The sequence below is a fragment of the Parasteatoda tepidariorum genome, chromosome 10 (assembly GCF_982258835.1).
Source record: "Parasteatoda tepidariorum strain Cologne lab strain chromosome 10, Ptep-v5.0, whole genome shotgun sequence".
Classification (NCBI taxonomy): domain Eukaryota; kingdom Metazoa; phylum Arthropoda; class Arachnida; order Araneae; family Theridiidae; genus Parasteatoda; species Parasteatoda tepidariorum.
Genome location: NC_141764.1, coordinates 61231232 through 61257934, shown reverse-complemented (window position 1 = coordinate 61257934; position 26703 = coordinate 61231232). Strand labels below are relative to the sequence as shown.

Here is a 26703-nt window from a genome sequence, read left to right as displayed (position 1 = left end):
TTTATGTTTTACATTTCAAATCAGTTTTGTTTCTTCTCATGCAGGTCTGGCAAGTCTAGGAAATGGGCACCCATTTTTGAGCACTTGGAAACATGTCGACTGTTTTTTCCAATTTGTGCATTTTAGAAGAGAATGGGTTTTTTAATCAAGTGACTCCAATACATGTAACCTTAATGTCCCTATTGTTATTTTCTGCACACTGTATTTACCTTTACAAAGACATATGAAAAAAATTATCTCCTTCAATTACAATAGAACTAAAGCATTATAAAAATGTAATTCCTATCATATTTTACCATCAAAAAATAATAGGCAAAATTTCGTAAACAATACATTTATTAACCACAATTTTCCATTTTGGGATTAGCTTTATACCCACATCAATTTGGTTTTTTTAATCAATCCCGGTAAATAGGCTTTGTAAAAAATAGTAGCTTAAAATCATCCACTTTTTGTATTTAATGCCCGATAATTAAAAATGATCAAAAATTGGAATTTGCGTTTCTATTTCGGGGATTTAGAAAAAAATTCTTTAAATATTTTATTGTTTTTATACTATTTTTTGTTCAGAAATTATTCATGAAGATTATTCATCATGACTATTCCACAGTTTCGAGAACAAAGGCATGATGGTGTAATATCGTCAGCATTGCTCACTGGCAGCTTTAACTTCCCAGACAAGCTATATCAGCTTCGAGCCGTCGCCGGGGATTAACCCAAACAATTTTTATCCAATTCATACTAACAATTTTTGTCACTAATATTTAAATGGATAATCACGGACATTTAATTTGCCATCGAAATTGATTTGATACTAACGCAGGCATTAAATTTGCAAGCAAAATTAATTTCCAAAAAAACTTATGTTCGCAATCAAAAAAGTTATTTAAAAAAATGTATACAAAATCGTTCTTTTCGAAAAATTAGTGAGAGTTAAGGGTAAAAGCACGAGCAGGTAACAAAAAAAAATCGTACTGTTTTGTATCAAATTTTTTTTATCTATTTTTAATTTTAAAAAAATAATAAGAACCTCACTCTAGCAAATAAATATATTGTTAATTTCATTTGCAGTCTAATATAATTATCATAATATACATCAAAACAAAGTATTTGTAGACATATAGATATTTCTATGCTACTATGCAGTGTACAATTTAAAAATTACGAATATAAATACTTAGCTGTTTTTAATATGCCCTTGCTAACTATTCTGATTAAGAAACTTTCGACTGAGTCAATGATTATCACGCAAGATTTTATGTATGCTTAACATTTGTAGGATACTAATCTTTATTGCATCAAAAAAATAATATTCAGGCGAGTGAGATGGCGGTTATTTAACGTTCAAAAATATTTTTTTACGTCAAAAGTAGAAAATAAAATTAAACAAAGCTTTTTTTTATGAAACTTTCTCCATTTTAACGATTACTTGAAAAAAGCATAAGATGCATTATGGTTATTGGTAATTCCAACACTGATCATATTTCCTATGTTTATTTTAAGATTAAGTTCTTCGGCATGAATTTGCCTCCTTTGCTTGCAAAAATATTTTTCGATTACAATAAGATTTTCCGTCAGAAAATACTTCCTATATTCATTAAGAGTGCTCCCCACTTAAAAGAAACATACAGCGAAATATACAATATTTTTCAGATATAATTTTAAAAAACACGTTTTTAACAGGGTGCATAGACACATTTTCCAACAAAAATAAGCACCTTTTAAGCACTCAAAAAATATTTTTAAGCACTTTAAAGAAATATTATAACTAGGCATGGTTGGGAAGTTTTTGACAATCGACTGTTTTATCCAATCTTAACTGTCATGTCAAAAAAACTTTTTGATATAGTTTCTGACAATTGTCGAAAACGCATTATTTTCGTGTAAGGATAATTATTAGCTATTATAAATATGCAGTATTTTTAAATTAACATACATTTTCGATTAACAAAACACATGTAAAACTACAAGCGCTCCATCAATATATGTTATTTTCTTGAATTATTTTAAGATAAGACTAGCATTATTTTGAAAATTATCATCAAAAACCCTAATTTTGGAATGGAAAATAAAAATACAAAAACAATTATAGTATTAAAAAACACTTAACAATCAAATTATTGTATTAAAAAAACTTAACAATCATCTTATTCTTTATATGCAAAATCAGCTTTCATTTACTCCCATTTTAACTCCTCTTTTCCCTGAAGAAAACGATTACAAAAAAATAGTTTTGATACTCTCTGTACTTCAAGTTCATTTTTATATGAATAAGACCAAAATTTGAAACTGTTTTTTCAATTGATGCATAGCTTTATGAACTAGAATGTTGACATACTAAAACTATTATAACTTAATAAAAAAACATGCAATGAGGAAATTTATTCTAATAACTGTACTAAATATTGATAGTAACTTAATTAAACCCTTGGGTTTATTGATTTAAAAAATTGTTAACTCATTTAAACAAACATTTATATTTTTTGTAAGTTAAAATAAGTTTACTTATCATGGAATATATTATATACGTGATTTATTGGAAATATTAATGTCCTTATAAGCAGGGCTGCAAGAAATTCTTAATTCCTAATATTTCCTAAGAACAAAGTTTTTTTTTCTTCTTTGATTGAAATTTCGCTAAAAATTTTAATGTTTTTTTTTTTTTTAGTACTATAATTTTCTTAAAATATTTTGGAAAATAAAGTTTACATAAGAAAATTAATTTATTTGATTTTTCACAATTCTTGAATAAACAAGCATTTGCTAAAAATTATTAGAAATTAAAATATATTGAAATTGTAATAATTTATTAGATTATATGTTCCACTCATAAACGTAAGAAATTCAAACTAAAAACACTACAGCAATTGACATTTAATGTTTTTAACAAGGAAAATTCTTGCAAAGCAACACATTTTTTTACAAAAAATTTTTAAGGAATTATTTTTAACTTTTCCTACAGCTGCCTGATTTTCCCTCAAAACCTCCTTCTTACGTTTAGACATATTAGTCATCAGAGTTGTTTTCGATTTTAGAGGGCGGGGAATGAAGCTGAAATTGAGAAGCTTTTACAAAATACAGCAGAGTTGCACACGAGAGGGCAAAAATACTTCTCCAGCTCTATACACACGCGCGGAACAGCAAGTATTTCATCAAATATGTAAAACGATTGGCATTTTCATACGCTACGGACCTACAGTGCACCGAAATAGATTGGGGTTAAATGAATTGTGAAAACATTGAACTGAACAATGTCTTTTTGTATAATTCCTGGCGAAAATCGACAAGGTAAAGAAAAAATATCTCATATTGGAAATAGATAAAATAAGCACTTTTTAAAAACACCCAATGACAAAAGCACCCTCAAGAGCTTTTAAAAAACGAAAATAAGCGCCTTTAAGCACTTTTTAAAAATGCGCACCCTGTTCAACCCATCAGCAGACAATGACATGTTGAAAAATATAAAATTCATATAACCTGTAATAATAAAATGTGTCTGGAAGGAAATACACAGAATTCAAGCGTATGTCTGTTAAAAACTTTTAATTTGGTATAAAGCTAAATAAAACAATAGTGTATAATGCCCAATTAATTCTATTTGGTTTACTATTCAAATACTAATTTGGTTTACTATTCAAACACGAATGTTATAAAATAGACAGTTAAATCAACTATCAGGTAGTTGGCCAAATCAAAGGTGGCTATGAATTGCTTGTTTTCGTCTCAAGAAGTGGGGAATGTAGGAGCAATGCTTATGCAAAACACTTAATTTCCTTTATCTAAAAAAAAGATCTGTTAATAGCATAAATAAATAAATCTGGAAAAAAATTACTTCGTTAAAAATAAAATTTTACATATGTACAGGGGGGAGATTTGCAATTAGCATATTTGTGCAAAAGCCAAAATTACTAAAAGTATGCTTACATAATATTCAGTTTACCTTAAATCATTCCTAAAATAGGTATCAAATATTTCACACATAAAATTATTAAAATTGGCAATTTATATAATTAAACAATCAATATTGCTAAAGTAAACAATACTTGAGTAAAAGTTTTCTTGAATATTTTAAATAAATCTTTTGCAAGCTTCAGTTTATTACCCCCAAACATCAGCCTGTATATACTCGTCTGTTAATGGCAATACAAGAGCGACCACGACCGTGAACTTATAACAGCTCTCATGATCAACACTCAAAATCCGGTGATCTTAGTACAGCTCTACTGGCTTCTTACGAAAAAGCAATAAATCAACTAGTGGTATCTAGTCATGGAATTCTATCACAGACAAAATTCTGGTGGGGGAGCAGTGTAGCAAGTCTACTACTACAATTATTCAATTCCAATTCACAAGCATATAAGACATGTTAACTAGATTCTATGTTTGGGGTACCTTTTCAAAGATGAAAGTTGACATTGTTGATAACACTCGCCCCACAAACCAAATAACTTATGCTTTGCATTTTCATTTCGGATCTATATGATATTAAAATGGAACAAGTTAAGAAAAATATTCCCTTTATTTCTATCTAATTATTATAACACACTAATTTTTCTTTATTGAACTAGAGACTGATAACTAGTTCAATGAACTAGTTACAAGTACATTGAACAAGTATGTTCATAAAATGGTCATATTAGTATTTAATATTATTAATTTTTAAAACTGAAATAGAGGATGTTAAAGAAAAAGACTTTTAAAAAGCTCGTTCTTAGATACCATTAAAGGTATGAATTTTTGATGAAATTATTACAAATCATTCAGTTTGTTTTCCTACACACCCTTATCTACCTTCAATATTTTCAATAGACGAGGGGAAAGAAATCTTTAACTTTAGAAAACTTTAAATGATTAAAAACTTGCCTTTAACGGCTTGAACATTTAATACCACATTTAAGTTAAGACCTGCTTGTAACAATGTTTAGCATAGATCTTGAACTAATTTTTGTAGTAACAATAAGATAAGATGAAATATTAAACTGATTAATAAATAAAAGAGACTTTAAAATGAACAATCAGAGCTTATAAATGTTAATGAATTAAAAGGATTCAAATCTACTAGCCAAACAATAGTTATAAGACCATTTGAAGAAAAATTAAAATATGCTCAATAATTAAACATAAAAAATAAGTTACTTTCAAAAAACATCAATGTAGTAAAAAGCATGGGAAATAATAAGTTTAGGTGCAGATTTACATTAAAGAATAAGAACAATCATTATAGCAATTTGTATTATTTGTTTAAATGTTTAAACATTTCTAAACATTTTGTGCAAAGAACAAAGCAAAAAAACCTTTAAAATGTTGTTCATCTTATATAAATATTAGAAGCTAAATAATATTGGTACAAATTGGTAATATTAGAAGAAACTATATATTATCCACAAAACATATCCAACAAAATGAACAGCATGTGTATCTTATTATTGTCTCCTATGCATACTTTTGTAAACAAAAAAAGAAAAAAATTCCAAAAAATAAGTTCCAAAAGTCATATTTTTGTTACATCATGACTTATTTATATGTCATATTTATATTTATAATATATACTTATTTATATTTTGTCATTGTTATATTATGACATATTTTGTTAAGTTATGACTTTTTTACAAAAAGTCAATCCTAACAAATATATGAAGAATTTCATGTCAGAATATTTTATGAATTTAGATCCATTATGATGATCATGACCACAAATGATCATGAGTTTAATTTTTTTCTCACCAATGAGAGCCTAAATTTAAATGGGCATCTTAAATTGCGATGCAATCATAACAAATTTGTGCTGTAAAAAAATGTTTTTTTAATCATGAGTAAATTTTATAAAAATACATTTAATTTAAGAGCATTTATTATTTTTGAAACCCTTGTGTTGGGGGGAGGGAAGAAGACAATGAACATACATGTTTATTAGAAACAAAAATGAATTTTATTATCCAATTACAAAACAAAATGAATGATGAATAAAAAATTTATGTCAATGCTTATGGCTTTGAAGCAGGAATAGGATTTCTAAGAACCATTATTACAGAGTCTCCTCTCAAAAACATTTTTGATATATATCTGTCTTTGCTAACAGGCTTTGCTTTCTTTTTACCTTTACCAGTTCTAGGCATTTCCATCCACATCTCTTTCACATTTTCAAGCACCATATTACAATGCCTATTCAAAATAATAACAAAACAAAACTTAATATTTATCTAAAAAAAAACAAATAAATTAGAAGCAACAAAATTAGCAAATAATAATATTTATAAATGTTCATATTTTTTTTTTCAGATAGTTACTTTATTAAAGAGATTAGTGGATGAGTTTACTGATTTTAAGTAGATTCAAAGTTTATGCATACAAAATAAAAATTATACTGTATCTTTATTTATACCCAGCTAACTTTCAATTTTCAAAATCCAAATTCCTAATTTAAACTGCTCATTAGAGCAATTCCACTCTTAGCACTTTAATCTGTCAAGAAAAAAAAGGAATTTCTAAGGATATTTGACAATTGTTTAGTTGCCAAATGAATGTGGAATCTCTTACTCTGAAAACACTCAAAAATTGTCACTCAATATCTTTATCCCTACATATTTTCAAAATTGAATGAAAGACGGCAAAATAAATCAATGCTCAGTAATTAAAATAAGATTTTTCACCTGAACAATCTCTATTTTTTTAACTGTATGTTCGAACATTCTTCCACAAAGGTTTACTTACAAAAAAATATTACTTAATTGAACCACTAATAATGTATATTTTTATTCTGAAAAAATTAGGTGTTTCCATACAAATACATAATAGTTCTAATTATCTCCCTATTTATTCATAATGCAATCCATTTATTGAAGTGAAAAATAATCAGTATATTGTTCACAAAGAAACCAGGAAAAGAATAACACTGTCAACTTTACAGTAAAACTTCAAGTATTTGTATTCAATTTATCTAGTTGGTTGTTTATGTCCATTGCACTAGAGCAGCACAATGGGCTATTAGTGACAGTCTGGAAAACATCCCTGATGAAAGTCCAAAGACATGCCATGAAAATTTTGATGCACGAATCAATACGGTGGGGTGGCTCCCCTACTTTGGTAGCCCGACAATATGCGCACGAAGTCGAGCACTTAGCGGTAGAACAGTCTAAAGAGGGCAGATACCTCACACGCTCTGTTTCTGTAGTAACCTGATCAAACAGGTCACCCACCCGAATACTGACAGCAGTCAGTGATGCCTAATTTCGGCGTTCCATCTGGAACCGCGTCTTACGATCAGTCCAGGAAATCAATTTATCTAGAAAATTCCAATTGATGTTCTAAAAATGAAAAACTAATTATAGTGAAATTAATGTATAGCTTTCCTTTGCAAATAAGAAATTTAAAATCTGTCTTTAAAGAGAAATTTAAGTTTTTTTATTGGAGCAAACAGTGTTTTTAAAAAGATAACTATCACCAAAATCTACCCAATTGCAACAAATGCAGTGAGAGGAATAGAACATTTCAGAATTAAAAGAATTTTAATCTTATCTATATCTTAATTATATTATTAAAGAAAAAATCAATTGGACCAGAGACACAAAATAAATAAAAAAATCCTCTGCATTCGTCTATTAGCCAAGTCATTCAAAGAGTAACAAAATAATTGTTAAAACATATCAGATGACCAAATTTTTCATGACTAAACACAAAAATTATCTTGTTTAGTTTACAAATCTTATATCTCCTTTCTAAACCATTCTATCCTAATATTTAAACATTTCAAGTCTTGCATTTTTACAAAACTTAAACACATTTAATTAGCAATAGTACTTTTTTTCTAAGCTGAAAAACAAGTTACAAAGTTATTATTTTAAAATTGAATCAAAAGTTAGTATTTATTTAAAATTATTAGTTTTCGCTCACATGAATTACAAGTAAGAATGCTAATCAAACAAAAATCACACAATATTTCCTGACTTCTAACGTTTCATTACAGCTTTTTATCATTGTAATTCATAAGTAACATTCAATGCCAAGAGCAATAGCTAAATTAAAGTATGCCAGCTACCTTTGATAACCAGCTTGGCTATAAAGAATTTGCCGTCTTTGGTTCCCCACTGCATGTTTTGGCATTGACATAGTATGAGATTTCAATAATATTAAGGAAATTATATATATAATTTTGATATAGGAAATTATAAACATAATTTCACAATATTATCTTATATTAGGAAAAAACTTAGCAGCTATACTGGAATTTTAGTTTTAACTAATGCTATTGAACAAGCTCCTAAGAATTGAGTTTGGTTTAAACTTCAATTACAAAACAGACAGCACAAAGCAATAACACATAAAAGTTTTAAAAAAAACAATGATTGTTACAAGAATTTCTGATATTTAAAATAATTTTAAACTGTAGTTACTGTGTATGACCGAAATCAAGGGAATGTCGACTTTCACCGGTGAATGCCAACAATCATGTTCCCTTTGGTCAATGTCAGAAATATTTGCTATAAAAGATTTGATTTTGATTTATTCCTTGGCGTTATTATATTTATTCGATATTTTAATATCTGTTGAGGATAGATTAGGATAAACATCAGTGTTCGGAGTACCGGTTAAAGGTATACTGGGCAGTGGCACTTGACCGTAAAAAAACATTGATGTAGGGCACATGGGTAATGACACTTAACTAGAGATGTAGTCCATATTTTGAACATTTGCCAAAGTGACTATATGATTGAAAACATTCTCCAGTGGAAGTCAACAACCACCAATTTCGGTTATTCACAATAACATACTTAAAGGATAACATATTTTAAGTGATGGCCGAACCATACTACAAAGAAAAAGTTTTAAGTTAGATTTAGACAAATTATTAATGTTTATACAAATCTAATGCTTTGTAAATGAAATTTATTTAATATGTAACAAAAATTTAATATCATTGTAATGCTAATTTATAAGATCCAGGGTCATCCCCCTTTTACCCTAACTAATTTGACATCAAAAATATCTTATTTAAAAAACAGAGCAACAATAAATGTATTTTATGGGAAAAAATGGAATTAAAATTTAGTTGTATTCCAAATTTTTTTGTAGAAAATCAGATATTTTTTTCTTTTAAGCATATGGTGTATTTATAATAATAGATCCAGCCCTGATGACTCAACTTTGGCCAACTTAGATAGGAAAATACAGGCAATATTGGTGCCTGGAAAGGTGGGCAAACATGTATAAAGAGAGATAACAATTTAAAAAAGGAGAGGGAAAGAAAAAAAAACTATGGCAAACACATATTATTTACCTAATAAACTATTAAAATATTCTTCACATTAAAAAAAATGTTTTTATCAGTGTTAGATAAAATAATGGAGATTTTAAGCTCTAACTGAATATTTGAATTATTCAGTACATGGTCTAAATAAAAACATGTTTTATCAAAATTAATAACTGCAAAACACACTAATAAAATAAAAAAAACTACCAACTTTTCAAATTGAAAATCAAGAAACCATTTAAGCTTAAAAACTTATGCATAATTAGATAATTTGAAAGAACTATGTTTTGAGAGAATGGTACAGCATTTATATTACCAAAGAAGAAAAAAAAGGATAATTACATATTATAGTTCATATTTTTCTAATTCATGAATAAAATAAAACCTAGTTTCAACGTGAAAAAATTCTGATTAGTTACAGAATATTAACAGTGATAAAATACATTTTAAAAAATATGAATAAAGTACATATACACTGATTAACAAAGCAAGATTCAAAAATGTAGTCCATTAATGCTCACTTAATTATTTTTCAAAAATTAACAAAATTTATATTTATACAAAAACAAAATAGATATTTAGATTAGATGAAAAACATAACAGCATTTTTTCTTTCAAAATTAAACATACCTTAAGCCATTTTCATGAAATAATAGCTAATACATGGGTGCCACTCTAAAAAAATTCAGGACTGAACTTATTTTTTGACCACTTAACACAGTAACGTTTACAAGAATTTTCAGAAATTTATAGCTGACACCAAAATACACCTTTCCATGATAGTAACCCATAATTAAATCACTAATTTTTTTTTTCTGAAAAGAGGTAAACAATATTTTTTCCATTTTATTAATTTATTTTTTACAGAAACAAAACAAAAATAGAGGCTTACCTTGTATATCGTTTTTATATAAAAAAGAAAAATAATCGTATTTTAACTTTGGACGGCATTTCAAAACATTGGGAAGAAGTGCAAACTAAATCAGATTTATATTCAACTATATAATACAAAATTTATTTACACAAGCAAATGTGGAAGTTTATTCAATCTCATTTTTTCATTGCGGTGTAACATAATATCTTGATCCTTTAGCAATAAATATAAAAAATAATGTTTTCATTAAAATGTAGTTTTCACAATTTACAAATTTTATTATTATCAAAAAAATACATGTTCCATTTTAGGGGGGAAAAATCAACCTATATTTACTGAATCAACAGTTTATAATGTATAAAATACCTGTCAAATGCTTTTACTCTGCCAAGTAACTTTTTATTATTTCTGCAATTTATCAAGACTTGAGTGTTATTTTTCACAGATTGAGTCAAAACAGACAGAGGACCAGTATTGAACTCTTCTTCTTCGCGTTTAGCAAGTTCTTCTGGTGTCATTTCTGACTTAGGTTTTTGCAACAATCTAAAACAAGAAAGAAATTAAGCAATTTCTAATATAATAGATAATAATGTAATAATAGTTAATTCAATAATAGTAGATAACATAAATAAATTGACAATAGAGCAAATCATTCAGCAGACTTAAAATTTTTAGAGAAATCAACACTACCATACTTATAAAACTAGTACATACATAAATTACTTTTCTATTCTACCATTCAAGATGAAAATAAACATGCATACCCGCCAACATTGGAGAAATTAAATAACTGAGGTTTTACTAGCAACATTTTTTAAGCTACGAGTAAAGTTTTAATACATCAGTAATAATAATTTAAGTCAAAATGAAAAAATCAAAATTGGAAATAAAAGCACTTACATTTAGAGAAATAAAAAATATGTATACAAATCTTAAAGACTTTATTAAACCACTATTTATAATTATTTAAACTATTTTATTTTATAACTGTCATTCAACAGCCTACCCAATTTTGGGTTTACAGCTACCAATTTTGAACCGCAATCCAGAACACAAGGGAACTCAAGGATCAGGTATCAGGAGAAATTTGCCTTTGCGAACGACTTTTTGATGGAACTAACAAGCATCTGAGTTACACGGAGTGGAAAGCCACAAAAACCTACCACAGTTAGCCTGACAGCAAAGGGACTATCCTGTGATACATCTAGAACCAGCTGGAATTCATATCGACCAGTCATCGCTAGGATTTAAACATGGTTCACCGGATTGGAAGGCGAACACTATCCCTGGAGCTAGCCTTAAATTATTAACCATCAACATACTGCAGTAATGATAATAGCACCATCTGTTGAGGAATAAAAGTATTCTTGCCATCAGTGGATATTTTATCACCAAAATGTTATTTTTATGTTTCTTCAACAAATACGGAAACATTTGAGAATATACAGGTTAACAGGAGATAGTTGTGAAATACAAGAGTCTTCGTTAAAAAACAGGAGACTTGGCTGGTATGAATATGTAAGTTTTTGAGAGAAAAATAAAAAAATTATATTAAGTGAACTTCTTTAACAAATTCACAAAGTTGTTCACACTAACTTATTCCTCACCTAAAGAAAAATTTTTTAATGTAAATAAGTATAATCATATGTAACAAGGAAGTAAAATGCAAAAGTATTAAATAATAAACACAATAAATATCTAAAAGAATCGTAAGTTTAATATTTTAATTACTGCAAGTAAGGTTTGCTTTTGTCTGGAAGAAAATTATTTCTTCCTGGTCCATGGAAGGAAATGTACGAAATGGAAGAAATTAAAAATGGCCAATACGATTGCTTTACAATCAACATAAGAATCAAGGTTCGCAAAGGCGGGCCCAGTCTAGAAAAACCCAGTGGGCTTTTTCAGATCTGGCCGACTTCAAAAAAATTTGTATTTATAGTTTCTATCTTTCACATCTTATTATTTCCAAATGGTTTTGCTGCAATTACCAAACGAAATTGTTCTTAAAAATTATCAGCTTATTGTTTTTTAAATTTAGCAACTTTTAATACAAAATTGTATGAAATAAAACATATTTCAGAAATCTGATTTTTTCAAACAAAATTATGATGAACAAATGAGCTAATCACATGAAAAAAAGTACAATTTCAAAAAAAACATATTGCTAATTACTTATCTATAAAACAAATTATCTCATCATAAATGTAACACTGCTCCTTAGTAAAATTAATGAAATGCTATCTTGTTTATCACCGACAGTTTACGGCAGATTATTTGTTGATCTTAATATCACTCGTAGAGCTTCTCATATGCGCACTATAGAGTGCCAACTCCAACATGCAATAAATAAGGTTTTAAAAACAAGCAGATTTAAATGGTTTACTTTTTCTCTGACTAAAGAGAGAAGATTTTATATTGATACCCGAGCAACAACAAAAAAATATCCAAATCTCGGTGACAAACAGCAGTGGTATGCAAGAAATAATTTATTAAAGAACATGATATTGATTCATACCACTGGGATGAATTTAGTAAAAATCAACAACAAAATATATATAGAGAAATATAAAATCCCCATGTGCACAAAAATTAATTAAATAGTAGAAAAAATATGAAAATGCCTTAAATTGGAACAAGAAAAAAGTGTATGCAGAAAGCATTTATCCACAGAAGTTATCATCTACATTTCAAAAAAAAAAATCAATGCAAGATTTCATTTAATTAAATTATGTGAATATGAATCTCAATGTGTAATTTTGAAATCACGCAAATATGGTTCTTAACATTTAATTTTAAAAGCACATGAATATGAATCTCGATGTTTGATTTCAAAATCCAAATAATACGAATCTCGATGCTTGATTTTAAAATCATATTATAGCTAATCTTTATATTTGATTTTGAAATCTCGCGAGTACGAATCTTGATACTGGATTTTAAAACCGCGTCAATATGAATTCTGAAACGAATGTTTGTTTTTTCTCTCGGGAATTTGAAAAAGCAAACTTTATTACTTTTTTATTAGTAAAAAAATTTACACCATGACCATGGTAAAGCATTTTCTGCAAACTGTTTTTGTGAATATTAGATGGGTCTGCCCATGAGGTTTAAAAAAGATACATAGCCTGTGCTGCTATGAAATCAGTGTAAGAGCACCTTAATACATCTTAAAGTGTGTAAGCCTAAATGTGTTTTATTATGACAATTGATGAAAAGATTTGAAAATACAGGATTACTAAAATTTAGTAATTTAACAGCTTTTAACAATTATTTAGAAAGGCACACTATGTCAGATCTATAAGCTAGGCTTAAAATAAGCTATCAGTGTTAAATACCTACACAAAAGAAAAGTAAAGGTAAAACGCAATCTTATAATACAGAAGAAATATAACGAGAAGAATATTACAGGTTTTAAATTTTAAAAAATCAACACTAACAAGCATTCCAATTTAACAAAATTTTTATAACAAAGAACTCAAGTGCCCTATAACATAAATTTAAAAATATGAAAATAATGTTAATCTCATTGCAAGAATTAAGAAATTTAATCGCATACAATGTTGATAAATCTAATTCAGAAAAAGAAAAGTGACATGTTTAGTTAAAACACTACAACATTATGATCAGTAAAATGCAAAACATTATGAATAAAATTACTCTGTCACTGATTAATTATTCTTATTTCTGTTATAATATCACTGATATTTAAATTGCAATTTTTAACAATTTCATAAAACAATCTGCGCAACAACCAGTTATTTAAGACAAAGACAATATAAAGTTTCAAAAAAGTAAGGATAATGTAGTCTTTGCACTACGCAGATAGAAGCATGTTATTTCAAGAAATTTTAACATTTTTCTCTATACTTTTGTTAGCTATAATAACTTACGATGTGGTCATTTTGTAGTTGTTTTAAGCCTTTAGAAAATTATAAAAATCGTCAGTTGATAAATTCTTCTCTTAAAAACACAAGCTTTTCTGCAAACCAACGGTTACCGGTTAAATTTTTTTTTATTATTGTTCAACTTTAAAGCTTATTTTTGCGTTACTAAGAAACTGTGAAAATCTGAATTACGAAATTTAGAAACCCCGTTGCCGAGTAGAAGACCATTCTCACTGTATGGGAAAAATTCACAAATAAGAATTCGGAGATGCGATTCAGAGCCTTAATATGTTATGACACTGCATGCGGTTCGCATATGCAATTGCATATAAGTGCAACTCACGCATGCGCAAGCAATTCGTCTGACAGATAATTTCTAAACATTCGTCTTGGGAAATCGGATGCAGTATTTAGGGGTGCTCCTCCCCCTCAAGGCATCTCCCTTAATTTGAAATCCCCCACCACCATTTCTGCAAGCAATAAAAATGCATATAAATTTCTTATCTAAACAAAAATTTTTAAGTTATATCTGATCTATCTTAATTAGGTCCCGCTGTGAACGCAAAGAAACGGTTCTTAACAGAACACTAAAATCAGGCAAAAATTCGCTGAGAATTTCGCTGTGATTCTTAAATTCGAAATTTGAGGTTGCTAATTTACAACAATAACCTCCAGGTATTATCTGTCCGAACCGAAGAAATGCTCTGGAGATCTAATGGAAGATTAGAGGCAGGAAGTCACCAAGGTGCAAAATGTGAATCCTACGGCTATTCATAGACTTTAGCAACAACTTCCCATACAGCACGCTGACTTCGTTATGACATCCTAAAGTTGTCATCTTTAGGATTCTGTTACTTCCAGAGGAAGTCCTATATTTACCGCTAAATGTCCTACGGATGTCATCTGCGTGTTAGAATGTCCCACCTGCAGATATCTTAATGATGTCATAACTAGGACAGTTTCAGGATACCTTTAGAACGCTTTAGGATGGCATTAGGATATTAAAAGACATGTTTAGTAAGGATTTAGATAACTTGTGGGATGCATGTTGGAAATGGTATGATAGTAATAGGAGGGTGTCTTATTTTGGAAATAAATTTCATCTTTGAAATTTTATTAATTTTAGCAACTTAAATAAGGTTTTTCTTTTAAATTTACTGAATTAGAGGTCAGAAAAATGTTTTCTAAATGAAAAAAAAGGTGATAGTTTTTAATTTGTATACCACTCTATTTTTCCAGAAAAATGGGCTATTCCTCAACTATTTTTTTTAGGAAAATTAGTAAAGCAAAAGGGAGTAAAACAGTTAAAAAACAAACGTATCTAAAGAAAAGAATAATGTATCATTTTATTACAAAAATATGCAAGATAATTGGATTTCACTTTTCTATTGTTTGCAGTAAAAACTTGGCCATTATTAAAAAGTCTAATTGAATGTACCCTTTGATCACCAAGGAAGGTTATAAGTCTCCTAATTCGCGTTAGTTTTCTTTAAAGAATATTTCTAATTAAATTAAGAGACTTGTTGAATCTTTTATGTACACTGTAATTTACGATTGCTTCATTATTGCTCATATTGTTTAATGTAGTAGATTCATTAAATATCTTATAATAAAATAATGAATAATTTTCTTTTTAATGCTGCTCTAATACTGAGAACTTCGCATTAATATTTAAATTTCTCGTATTATCAAATGAAACTAGTTAATTGGCAAAATAATTCTCATTACAATCTTCTGCAAAATTTACTAAAAAATATTTTATATTAATAGTTTAAATGAAGTTGTGACTATTTTATCAAAAACTCAAAATAGATGTTTATGGATCACATACTTTATTGTTTAGTTATTGTGTCAATGATGCAATTTAAAAAACAAATAAAATTAGAAAATTATTTGTTTTTATATACAAACTAAAACAGCTGTTGCCATGTTTTGCTGAAGAATTGTTAGCTGAAGGCATACTTAAATCAGTATCTTGAAGATATCAAAAATTATAACATGTTTCAAGGATTTATCTATTTTTTGCAGCATAAATTTAGTGTATACAAATAAATATGAGAATAGAAAAAAATAAACAATATTAGAATCACATAAGAAAAACTTTTATTTGCACAATTATTTCTTTAATTTTTTTACAGAATAAACTCTTCTTTCTTTAGCATGGTACAACCAGCCTTTAATAATGCTTCCAACTTCATTTACTTAAGTGTTTGTGAAAATACCTGCAAACAGCCTCTAAAACATAACAAAAAGAAAATATAAACAAACCAGTAGGTATTTTTATGAATAAACATAAAATTATTTCAGAACCTATTTAAAAGGTATCTCAAACTAAATTAGTAGAAGCCCAGATTTCAATTACTCTCAGGGAAAATATTATGGGGTGACCTTGTTAAGCTGCTTTTTCAATTGCCAATCATACGTAACTTAATACTAGTTCATAAAAAATAAAATGATTTGATACATTTTTGATTCATTGTTATAAGAATAATCTAGTTACAACAACTGTAATAATGCTAAAGCTGTTAGTACAAACACATGTAACTATGATAAGAATATTTTAAAGTGCAAGTCAAAAGAAGTGTTGGATAACTTAAGTATCGTATGATTACCATTCTACTGTGACTAGAAAAGGAGATGGTGATACTAATAACAATATTATTTCAAACAATTACACACTCATAAATTATTCTAATGTTAGAAATTTATAAACTCATTGAAAATTTATGGAATACTAAAATTATTGTACATTAAAAAGTTTAAAAAAAAAGTTACTAATATGTAAATACTAATTAAATGTTTCAACCACAATTTTCAATTAAAAATGTTAACAAAAATTTAATAATTGAGAAAATATGCAGATTAACTACAAGTAAGTTTTATATGCCTTTTAAAGCACTAAATATTTTATCTTAAGAGATCATTGAACATTTTTTAACCCCGTCAAAAAATACATATTATGAAACACAAGTGTAAAAGTGTGAACGTGAACATTAATTATATTCTTATTACATATTTAGTATTCCATGTTTTGGCAACAGCAGTATTTAGTATTCCATGTTTTGGCAACAGCAGTTCTTGTGTACGATATAGATTTTGAGTTTTTGGAATAACGGTGTGTGTAAATTTTAATAAAGTATTGATTTGTTTTTCTTTTAAAAGTTGTTTCTTACATTATCAGAAGTGTGACACAACTGAGAAAGTTTTCTACGAGTAATGAGGATATCAGCCTTTATTTAGTACATTTCGAGAGAGTAATGAAAAGAGTACAAATGCCAAGTTCATTGTGGATGGCATGTTTAATTAACCAGTTACCAAGTGAAATTGTCCAAATGATAATGAGAGAACCAGAAGAACAGTCAGAAAATTACGACTATGTTAAATCTCTTTTGCTTAAGTGCTACAGACTAAGTCCTGAAAAATTTAGACAACTTTTTTATTCTCATGAGAATACTGATGGAAAGTCATGGAAAGAATATTACCACGAGCTTGAAACGTATTTTAATGGGTGGACTGCAGGACTTAAAATAAGTAGTTTTGAGAGTTTAAAAGACCTGATCATCACAGATCGAATGAAAGCTCGGGTGCCGCCAGATATACGAGAACGTTACTTGGATCAGTGGACCCATATAATTTCACCTTATACATTAGCTGAAAAGGTAGATGAATTTATTGAACTCAAAGATGTTTTTAAGAATCATATTCAGTATAATAATAAATATAGTAACAATAAGTTTTTGAAAGAAGAAAATGTCGCCAAAGGTGAACAAACAGAGCCAAGTCGAAGTACAACTAATAATCAAACTGTTTGCTACAATTGTTATGATACCGGCCATTTTGCCCGTGATTGTGTAAATCCAAAACGTCCAAAGTTTTGTACTGCCTGCAAAACAGAAGGACATGGTACAAAGGAATGTCCAAAGATAGCGTCTTTCCCATTAGTCAATGCAGTTTCGTTTTCACCCAGTTCCAGTAATAGTACAACGAAGAATATTATCATAGAAGAAGTAAATACAAGTGCTCTTATGGATACCGCTGCTGATATATCTATGTTAAAATATAGTTTTGCACAAACGCTTAATAAAAATATTCATAAAAATATAGTTACACGAATTCGGGGTATTGGAGGTGTAAGGAAGTCACTAGGAATTATCATACTTAATGTGACTATAGACAGGGTAAAGCTGAAGGAAGTTCTGTTTTATGTAGTGACTGATGATACATTTGAAGGCCCGGATGTTCTCATCGGGAAGGACATCATTGACGCACCCGAGATAATAATGGTTAGAAATGAAGGCAGGTCCAAGTTAGTTCATGTGGAAGACCTGGATTTTTTGCATGATTTCCAGATTAATGAAATGCCTGATAGGGTTGTGTTGAAGACCCTCGAAAAGTTCGTGATTAAACCGCGTACAGTTCAATTGGTAACGCAAGATCTACTACCAACATCAAATGACTACGCAAATCCAACAAAACTGCAAAGAAATGCCCAAGAAAGTATTATCATTGCACAAGAAAAGATGAAAAGGAATTATGACAAACATCGATGTGATGCATTTAAGTACAATATAGGTGACGTTGTGGTCGTAAGACGATTACCTGAACAAACTGCCTTATCTAACACTAACACCCAAGTTAAGTACAGAGGTCCCTTGACAGTCATCAAAATATTACCATCCGACACTTATCAAGTAACTGATTTACGCGCAGTTGGACAAGGAAGAAGAAGGCAACATAATTATACGACTACCGCCCACGCTTCGCAAATGAAACTATTTCATCTGGTCAACGACGAAGATCCGTCTGATGATGGGGACAATATTACTGGAAGTAAGAAAAACTTCATTGCTTGTGAGCCCATAAATGACAACAATAGTACAAACCAATGCAACGACGATCCAAATAAAAATTTAAGCCAAGATAACAGTAGACCAAAGAGGTGCAAAAGTGTGCCGCTTCACTTGAAGGATTATAAGTTGTTTCGAAGGGACGAGGTCGTCCAAAAGTCAGGATGATCGAGTGTAAAAGTGTGAACGTGAACATTAATTATATTCTTATTACATATTTAGTATTCCATGTTTTGGCAACAGCAGTATTTAGTATTCCATGTTTTGGCAACAGCAGTTCTTGTGTACGATATAGATTTTGAGTTTTTGGAATAACGGTGTGTGTAAATTTTAATAAAGTATTGATTTGTTTTTTAAAAGTTGTTTCTTACACAAGATACCTAAAATATATCTATAAAAATAGACTGAGAATTAAAATATAAACACATATATTTAAACCAGCTTCACATTGCAAGAGATGAATAATGACAAATATATTTACAAGAACTTTTTAAAAGAAAATAAACTCCTTACAGATTCAATAACTTTTTTCAATATTTTTATTAACTTTTCAACTATTTTTTTTAAAAAAAGTATTTCTTGAAATACTAAGTAGTGAGCATGAAACTAAGGAATAAGGTATGAAACTAAGCATTAAGCAGGAGAAATTCTAATAACTGCTTTTGAAACAATGACATTAAAATGAGAAAATGTAGACACTATTCTGTATAAAATTAGTTAAACATATAGACATTTTGATCGCGTCCATATGATTCTTTTTTTAAATAATAAATTTAACTAATATCAATATAAATATAATTTAAGAACTATTTTTAAAAAGATATGAATTACTGAGATAGTGAAAATAATGTAATTATCTTCAGCAGTTAAAATTGATAGTTTGATTAAATTTAATATAATAGTTAGATAACTTTGCAACTTTTTATTAATTTTAAGACAGATTGATTATGAACAATCATATAAGGAGAAAAACTGAATTCATTGCAGCAAATGCAGCAATTTACTCAAACTAGGATGGAAAAAAAGCCTGCAGCCCTTTTGCCTGGTTATTTACTTGGCTAAGTATCTCTAATTTTAAAAATCCCTATAGACGGTGCTTTTAACACAAGGGAACGCTGCAAGCTCTATACGCCTATACTTCCAGGTTACTGTTTCCAGTGTATTTTAAAGTCATTTGGCTCACAACGCGATCATCGTGTTTTGAGAGCTTGCAAGAGAAGATTGTGATTCTTGCGAACGTGGTATTTGATTACCTATTACTTGAGTTTACAATGCTAAAGGTGCTAACACTAACGCAACATGATGCACAGCTTGCAATAAGAACAAACAATAATAAACAAACGGAAAGAGGCCAAATCAGGACTGCCAAAAAAGGGAGTTATTCAAAATCTAGCAACCATGTCACCTTTTTAACAATACATCTCTAAAGAAATAAAACAAATTTTCACTTCTTACTCACCAGAATTACTTATTATCAACATTATTAAACAGTTATTATCTTATGAAATACCACAGATTTGAGCTTAAAAATTATATAATTTATTTCTTTTGTTAAAAACAAAATTACACGTTTGAAAATATAGCCAAGCAGAATAAGCAGAAGCAAGTATTGAGTTGGAGATTGTTATTATGAATGGTGTTCTTAATATGAATGTAAATTCATATTGAGAACACCATTCATAGACAATTTATAGAAAAAATTATGTAGAAATGGTAAAATAACAATATACTAAATAATGAAGATGAATAGCAACATTGAGATAATTTAAATGTCATTTCATCTGTAATTAGAAGAAATGATTAAATTAGGGTTACCAAAAAAAACATGCCAAATAACAAGTTGAACTTAAAGGAAGAAAACAAAAATAATAGAAAGAATGAGTTATCAGAACAAATAAAAATTTGCCTCACGAAATAATAAAAATAAAGCTTTCTCAATAATTATGAAAAAATTAAATAAACTCCGCATTTAAATTTTTAGTAATGTATGTAAACATTGCAAACATGCATGTAAACATTGCAATTGAGATATTAAAGATAATGACGGGGTTCAAGTACACTTATAAATCAATTATATAAATAGATTATGAAAAAAAGAAAGATAAACAAAAAAGATACTAATAAAGATATTTGAGCTTATAAATACCTTATTATTTAGATTTCACTAGCAGAATTGCTCTTGTCGCTGGATAAAAGAAATAACATTAACGGTAAAATTGAAGTTAACACGCATGCGCTGAACGATGATCCTACAAGACTCCTAAAACACTCCTTTGAAAGGCCTGTCATATTGCTGTCTATTTGTGACATCCTACGAAATTCTTTCTTCTGACACTCTACGGATATGACTGTTCCTGGAGTGTTCGGAATGTTTTGGGATGTCTTTAGAACGAAATTTGCTGTATGGGTTCTAACCAAAGGTTCAGTATCCAGAAGATCCAGCCAAGGACGGCCAAATGCTACTGTATTGATTGGTGTCTCCGTTAGACTGGTGTCAGTGACTGCAACGTGCAAAAGTCTTCCACTGCGGAAGACTTGTGCGATTTGTGAGCGAACGTGGCTTTTTCGCAAGGTGGATAAGCTATTTACGTCACGCGTCATGCCTTAGAAGAGAAAGCTTGAGGTGAATGCAACAATACGCACACTGGACGACTGACCAATGTCTTTTCACTTCATAGATGAGACTAGGTTCAGCCTCCAACGTCATAGTAGACGTTCTTACAGTTGGAGAGAAATCGGAATCTGATATTATCCATCACAAAACCGTGAAAGAGATACATACCAAGGAGGCAGTGTCTGTGTGTTAGAAGGTATCTCTTTGGATGGATGCACAGACCTGTATGCCTTTCTTCGTATAACCGTTTGCGCTCACGTTTATAGAGATGATATCCTTGATATTTTTGTGAACCCTTATGTAGATACAATAGGTGATGATTTTGCACTACGGGATGATAACGCAACCCAACATAGGGCTCGTATCGTGGATTATTATCTTCAACGGAAATTAATTCAGCGCATGGAGTTTCCAGCTTGATCATCGGACTTGAATCCAATCGAGCAGGTTTGGGATGCTTTAAGACGATGTGTAGGTGCTCTCATTCCTCCTCTTTAAACCCTTGCCATGATTTCAAAGGTTTTGCAAGAACAATGTCTCTCATTTCCAACGGAACTAGGAGACCCTATAATTGAAAGCATCACACATCACTGTATCGTCTGTATTGCTGCAAGATATGATCATGCTCCATATTGAAAGTACTTTTTCGATTCTAAACTGAAACCTCTGATTTATTCATCCCCTACCTAAGCTAATTTCTGTAACACCATAATTGTTTGTTTAATACTTTTGATGTTATTTTATACTTTATTATGTGCGCAGTAAAGTGTGCCAATTTCGTTAAATTCTACGAGCAAACATTTTGAGTTGTGGTCATTTTTTGTGATTTTTTCTTCCTTAATTTATGATAACCAGTGTAAACCATGGTGGATTTTATAAGTTTAACTTTTTCAATCAGTTTAACTTTACTTAGAGCACTTTTCGATTAAAAATTTTCCCCAGTTAATTTTGTTAGCACTTAATAAAATCAGAAAAAAGGGTCAAATTGGGGAATCTGTTGATTAAGTGAAGTTGATTAAGCTGTTTTAAAATTTTGAGATGAAGATATAATTGACATGGCTGAGAAGAGTAAACCCCACTAAAAACAAAAATCTGAGAAAACCCCTCTCGCCCCCCCCCCCAAAAAAAGCATTTTTGAATCTAGTGCGCCAAACAAAAAACTCTCGTTTCTCTTAGAGTGAACCACAAGTTGAAAAAGCGCTTCTCTTTTTGTTACATGCTTTGTAATTGTAAAGTTAAACATTGGTGATATAAAAATGTCTTCAGCTACAAAATATTTTAGAAATTATCCTCACGAAAATTAAAAAACGGCATCTGATTATTTTTTTACCATAATTATTATTTGGGACTGGTTTCATTCATATAAAAAATAGATGTTAGAAAAGTTGTGAAAACGGCCAGAAATATTCATTAAACATTGTAAAAAAAGTTCATTTAGACCAATTATTACGAAGACAATGTCACTGATAGAGTCACATAATTTTACTAATGCAGCATTGAATTAAAAAGAATTTTATTAATAGCTACAGTGGTTGATTAAAATAATGAAAACACTTCTATACTAATTCATTTTTTCATGGTCATGCGATTTCTCATGCATATCAATAAATTTTAAATAAGCTCTTAGCGTTTTGAGGGACCATTAATATAATACAAAAGAAAAAGAATATTTTTGGACACCCAATGCCAAAAATACACAGCTATAAGCTAGTAACTCATGTCAATTACGTTGATTATCCTATAAAATAACTGCACAAAATTTCATAAACCTAGCTCAAATATTCATTAGGATATGGGCATTTGTATTAAAAGAACTCGTTCTTTAAAATTTAGCTTTCTTACTATAACTGCTGAAATATTCAATAAAATAAAACAAAATTTTTAGAGTAATTTTAAATTAATAATAAAAATATTATTTTAAAATATGAAAATAATTCGCTAAAAATTACCCAAGATATGAGTATTTAAAGTCTTTATTCCTTTCGCAATGCGCATGCGCGGAAAATATTAAAAAATTTTTAAAAATAGTTTTGTTTATAATGTTGTTATGTAACTTATGAAAAGAAAGCAATTTAAATATCGCGAAAGTGTAAAAAGTTTTTAGCAAAATTTCTAAATAGCTTTTGTATTTTTTTTTTATTGAAAGCTCTAATCTAATGGATAAGGGATTTTTCTCAAATTTCATTTTGTATCATAAAACAAAATTTCATAATAAATGATAATACCCTAATATGATGGTCTGAACTACAAAATGTGATGGTATAGGGAAATAAAACATAATTTAATAAGGCGTAGTACCAGATAATACCAACATATAATGCTGATGTCATTTTTAATAAATCTTGTTTAATAGTACAAAATTTAATTTGTGGAAACCCTATTGCGATTTAAAGCTTTCTTTCTAAATTAACAAAAACTACTTAAAAAATTGTTAAAGACATTTTAAATTTTCAAGATATTTAAATCGGATTTTTTCAAGTTATCAAGTACAATTAAAGCCAAAATTTTGAAGAAAAAAATTTTTTTAACGCCTTTTGCGCTTGCGCATTATTGCTACAGATACGGATAGATTGCTCAATTTCAAACGAATTGTTTTCACATTTTGAAATGATATTTTTATTATAAACTAAAAATTACTCTAAAAATTTTGTTTAATTTTATTGAATATTTCTGCAGTAAAAAAACTCAAGTCGAAAAAATTATTTTATGAAAATGTTCGTATTTTCGGAGAAATTTAAGCTAGATTTACGAGATTTTGTAGAATTATTATATGATAATTAACGTAATTGACATGAGTTGCAACCGTATCTCTAAGTGTTTTGAAACAGTTTGTTCAAAAACATTTTTTTTTCGTTCGTAATTTATTGCCGGTCTTACAACCCCCCAAATGGTTTGAACTTTGCTAATATGTATTAGAAATCGTATGATATAAGCACTTCTGAAGTTTTAAACTAATTCTCTTAATATTCTTTGAGAAATATGAAAAAATGTGCATTTTATTTTATAAACGTCGTTGAACAGCCTACCCAATTTTCGGGTTTGTGAATGCTTGGATGAAGTTTTGAGAGAAATTTGCATTTAGGGAAGACTTTTTTGATGGAACTAACCCGTATTTGGGTTGCATGGTGAGGAAGAACACGAGAACCTCCCACTGTTAGCCTGACGACAAGGGGACTCTAACCCATGATCTGTCTGCCACTGAGGATATTTCACGTCAGCACTTTGGCTGGTGCAAGCCAGATGCTGAATTCTTATCGACTGGGATTCGAACCTGGTTCACCTCATTGGAAAGCGAACGCTCTAACCCTTGAGCCACCAGGGCTCAGCACCTGTATATTGCAATTTATTCTACAAGCACATTTTAATTAGAACGAAATTATGCTCTCTTTTTTTTCTTCTTTAACTTAAACCATGTTTAGAAACTAATTTATTGCGCTTACCATAAATTCATGTTTTTTACCTTCACCTTAGTGCTTAGTTGCCTATGGTTGCTATGTATATCATACTAACATTTTTGCATTCTGGAAGGCGTGAATTGAATTGCTTTGGTCAAATGGTATGATAATAACATTTCTTTTAAAAAAAAAGAAGAAAAAAAGAATTTCTGGTAGTAAAATCCAAAACATACAGTATTTAAAACATTCATTTGTTAGTTTTTCCGTTCATGTGGTAATGGTTTACCGGAAATTGTGGTTTTCAAAATTTTAGTTCCTTATTATTACACACTTAGTAATGCGAAACTGAAAAGTAAATTTTATTGAATATTTTTTTTTTTATATAATAATCTAAAGTATAATAAAAAATTACCAAACTTGACCACATTTACTACATTTTATTACGGATTATAAAACCATATATTTCATCGTTATTTTTACCAAGATCATTAACAAAACGCTTTAGTAAAAATTACCGAGCGTTTTAGCTTTCCTGTAGAGCTAGAAAAGCAGTAAATTTTATCATATTCTGCTACTTTTGATCACACCTTTCTTTCTCAGTTCAATTACAAATATTTCTATCAAAACTGACATTCCATAGACGTAGATAAAAATTATAACATAAGACATTTGAAGATAAAAATGATAACATAAATGGTAACAAAATTTTCTGAAATACATAATTAATTTTTCATCTTCTTTTTTGCAAACCATAGGTTGCTATTAAGTAAATTTTCTTCGTCTGTTTGTTTCTTATTAACTTGTTTCTGTTTTATAAACTTATATTTTTACTAAATTCAATGCAAGTCAATTCAACAAACACTCTGGTAACTTTTCGATACAACTGATTTCTTTCCTGTTTTGATTGTTACGAAATTACTGCTTCCCAGGGCTAAAGATAGAGAAGAGCTGGTTCATTCCTTACTCGAAGCCCCACCTCATTTCTCAATGGTTGACGTCATCGTTTCATGATCGTTTTCTAATTTTTGATTTTAATTTTTGCTCTTATGTAAAAGAAAGCATATAAGGACACGTTTATAATTACATATTGTTCGATAACAATAGTTTATTAATTGCTGTGTCTAATTTTTTTATACATTATCACTAGGAAACAAAAACCTTCAAAGATAATTACTAACAAAAATTATCTTTGGACCCATAATAACGGAAATATTACACTTGCTCATAAATATTTAAAATTAAGGCGTTATAACCAAAGCACATAAATATTTTGAGTAATAACACTTAAAAATACATTATGAAATTGGAAGAATTTTTAAGCATTAAAACTTTTATTTTTGAAGTTCAATCTTTATTTTCTCCGTTTCTGTTTAAAGTTACGAGACGGTATCGATTTCAATGGCGAAATTCTAATAAAAGTTCCCAAGCGTATAAACAAAAAACCTAAAAGCATAATACTGTTTAATTCTCTCACAGCAGGATAAATTCTTCTAGTACTTTGTATAATTCATTTGATGTCACTCTTATATTTTCTGAAATAAAACATGGAAAATTACTTTTTGTCATTTTGTGTTTTATGATAATTCTTGCCGGTCGCTATCACGCAAGCTGAAAATTTGCAACTACTGTTAAATTCTTGCAATCATATGAGAAGGAAATTGCCTCAAAATAAAAATTATGGGAAACAATGAGCGTTTTGAAATAAGTTTTTAAAAAAAGAATACTAATTACATACGAAGCTGTTTGTATTGAAGCGTTGATGATGCATCGCCGTGACGTCTCTTACTGAAATCAAAAGCTCGGAGAGTCTCTTCACCTAGCCCTTCTATTCACTCTTCAGCC

At 29.1% G+C, this 26703-nt stretch overlaps 1 protein-coding gene across 1 annotated transcript; it reads right to left on the bottom strand.

Annotated features, from left to right (window-relative positions):
• Window positions 1-5906: 5906 nt before the first annotated feature.
• Window positions 5907-14306, bottom strand: SmD2 (small ribonucleoprotein particle protein SmD2). The gene is made up of 3 exons (XM_043047863.3): window positions 14012-14306; window positions 10488-10664; window positions 5907-6162 (listed from the first exon to the last, which is right to left on the bottom strand). The coding sequence occupies exons 1-3, from the start codon at window positions 14020-14022 to the stop codon at window positions 5985-5987; spliced, it is 366 nt and encodes a 121-aa protein (XP_042903797.1). The 5' UTR covers window positions 14023-14306; the 3' UTR covers window positions 5907-5984.
• Window positions 14307-26703: the final 12397 nt, after the last annotated feature.

Coding starts and splice junctions, on each gene's coding strand:
- SmD2 (XM_043047863.3), bottom strand. Junction 6,163..10,487: donor AGAGTAAAAGCATTTGACAG/GTATTTTATACA, acceptor TATTTTGAATAG/GCATTGTAATATGGTGCTTG.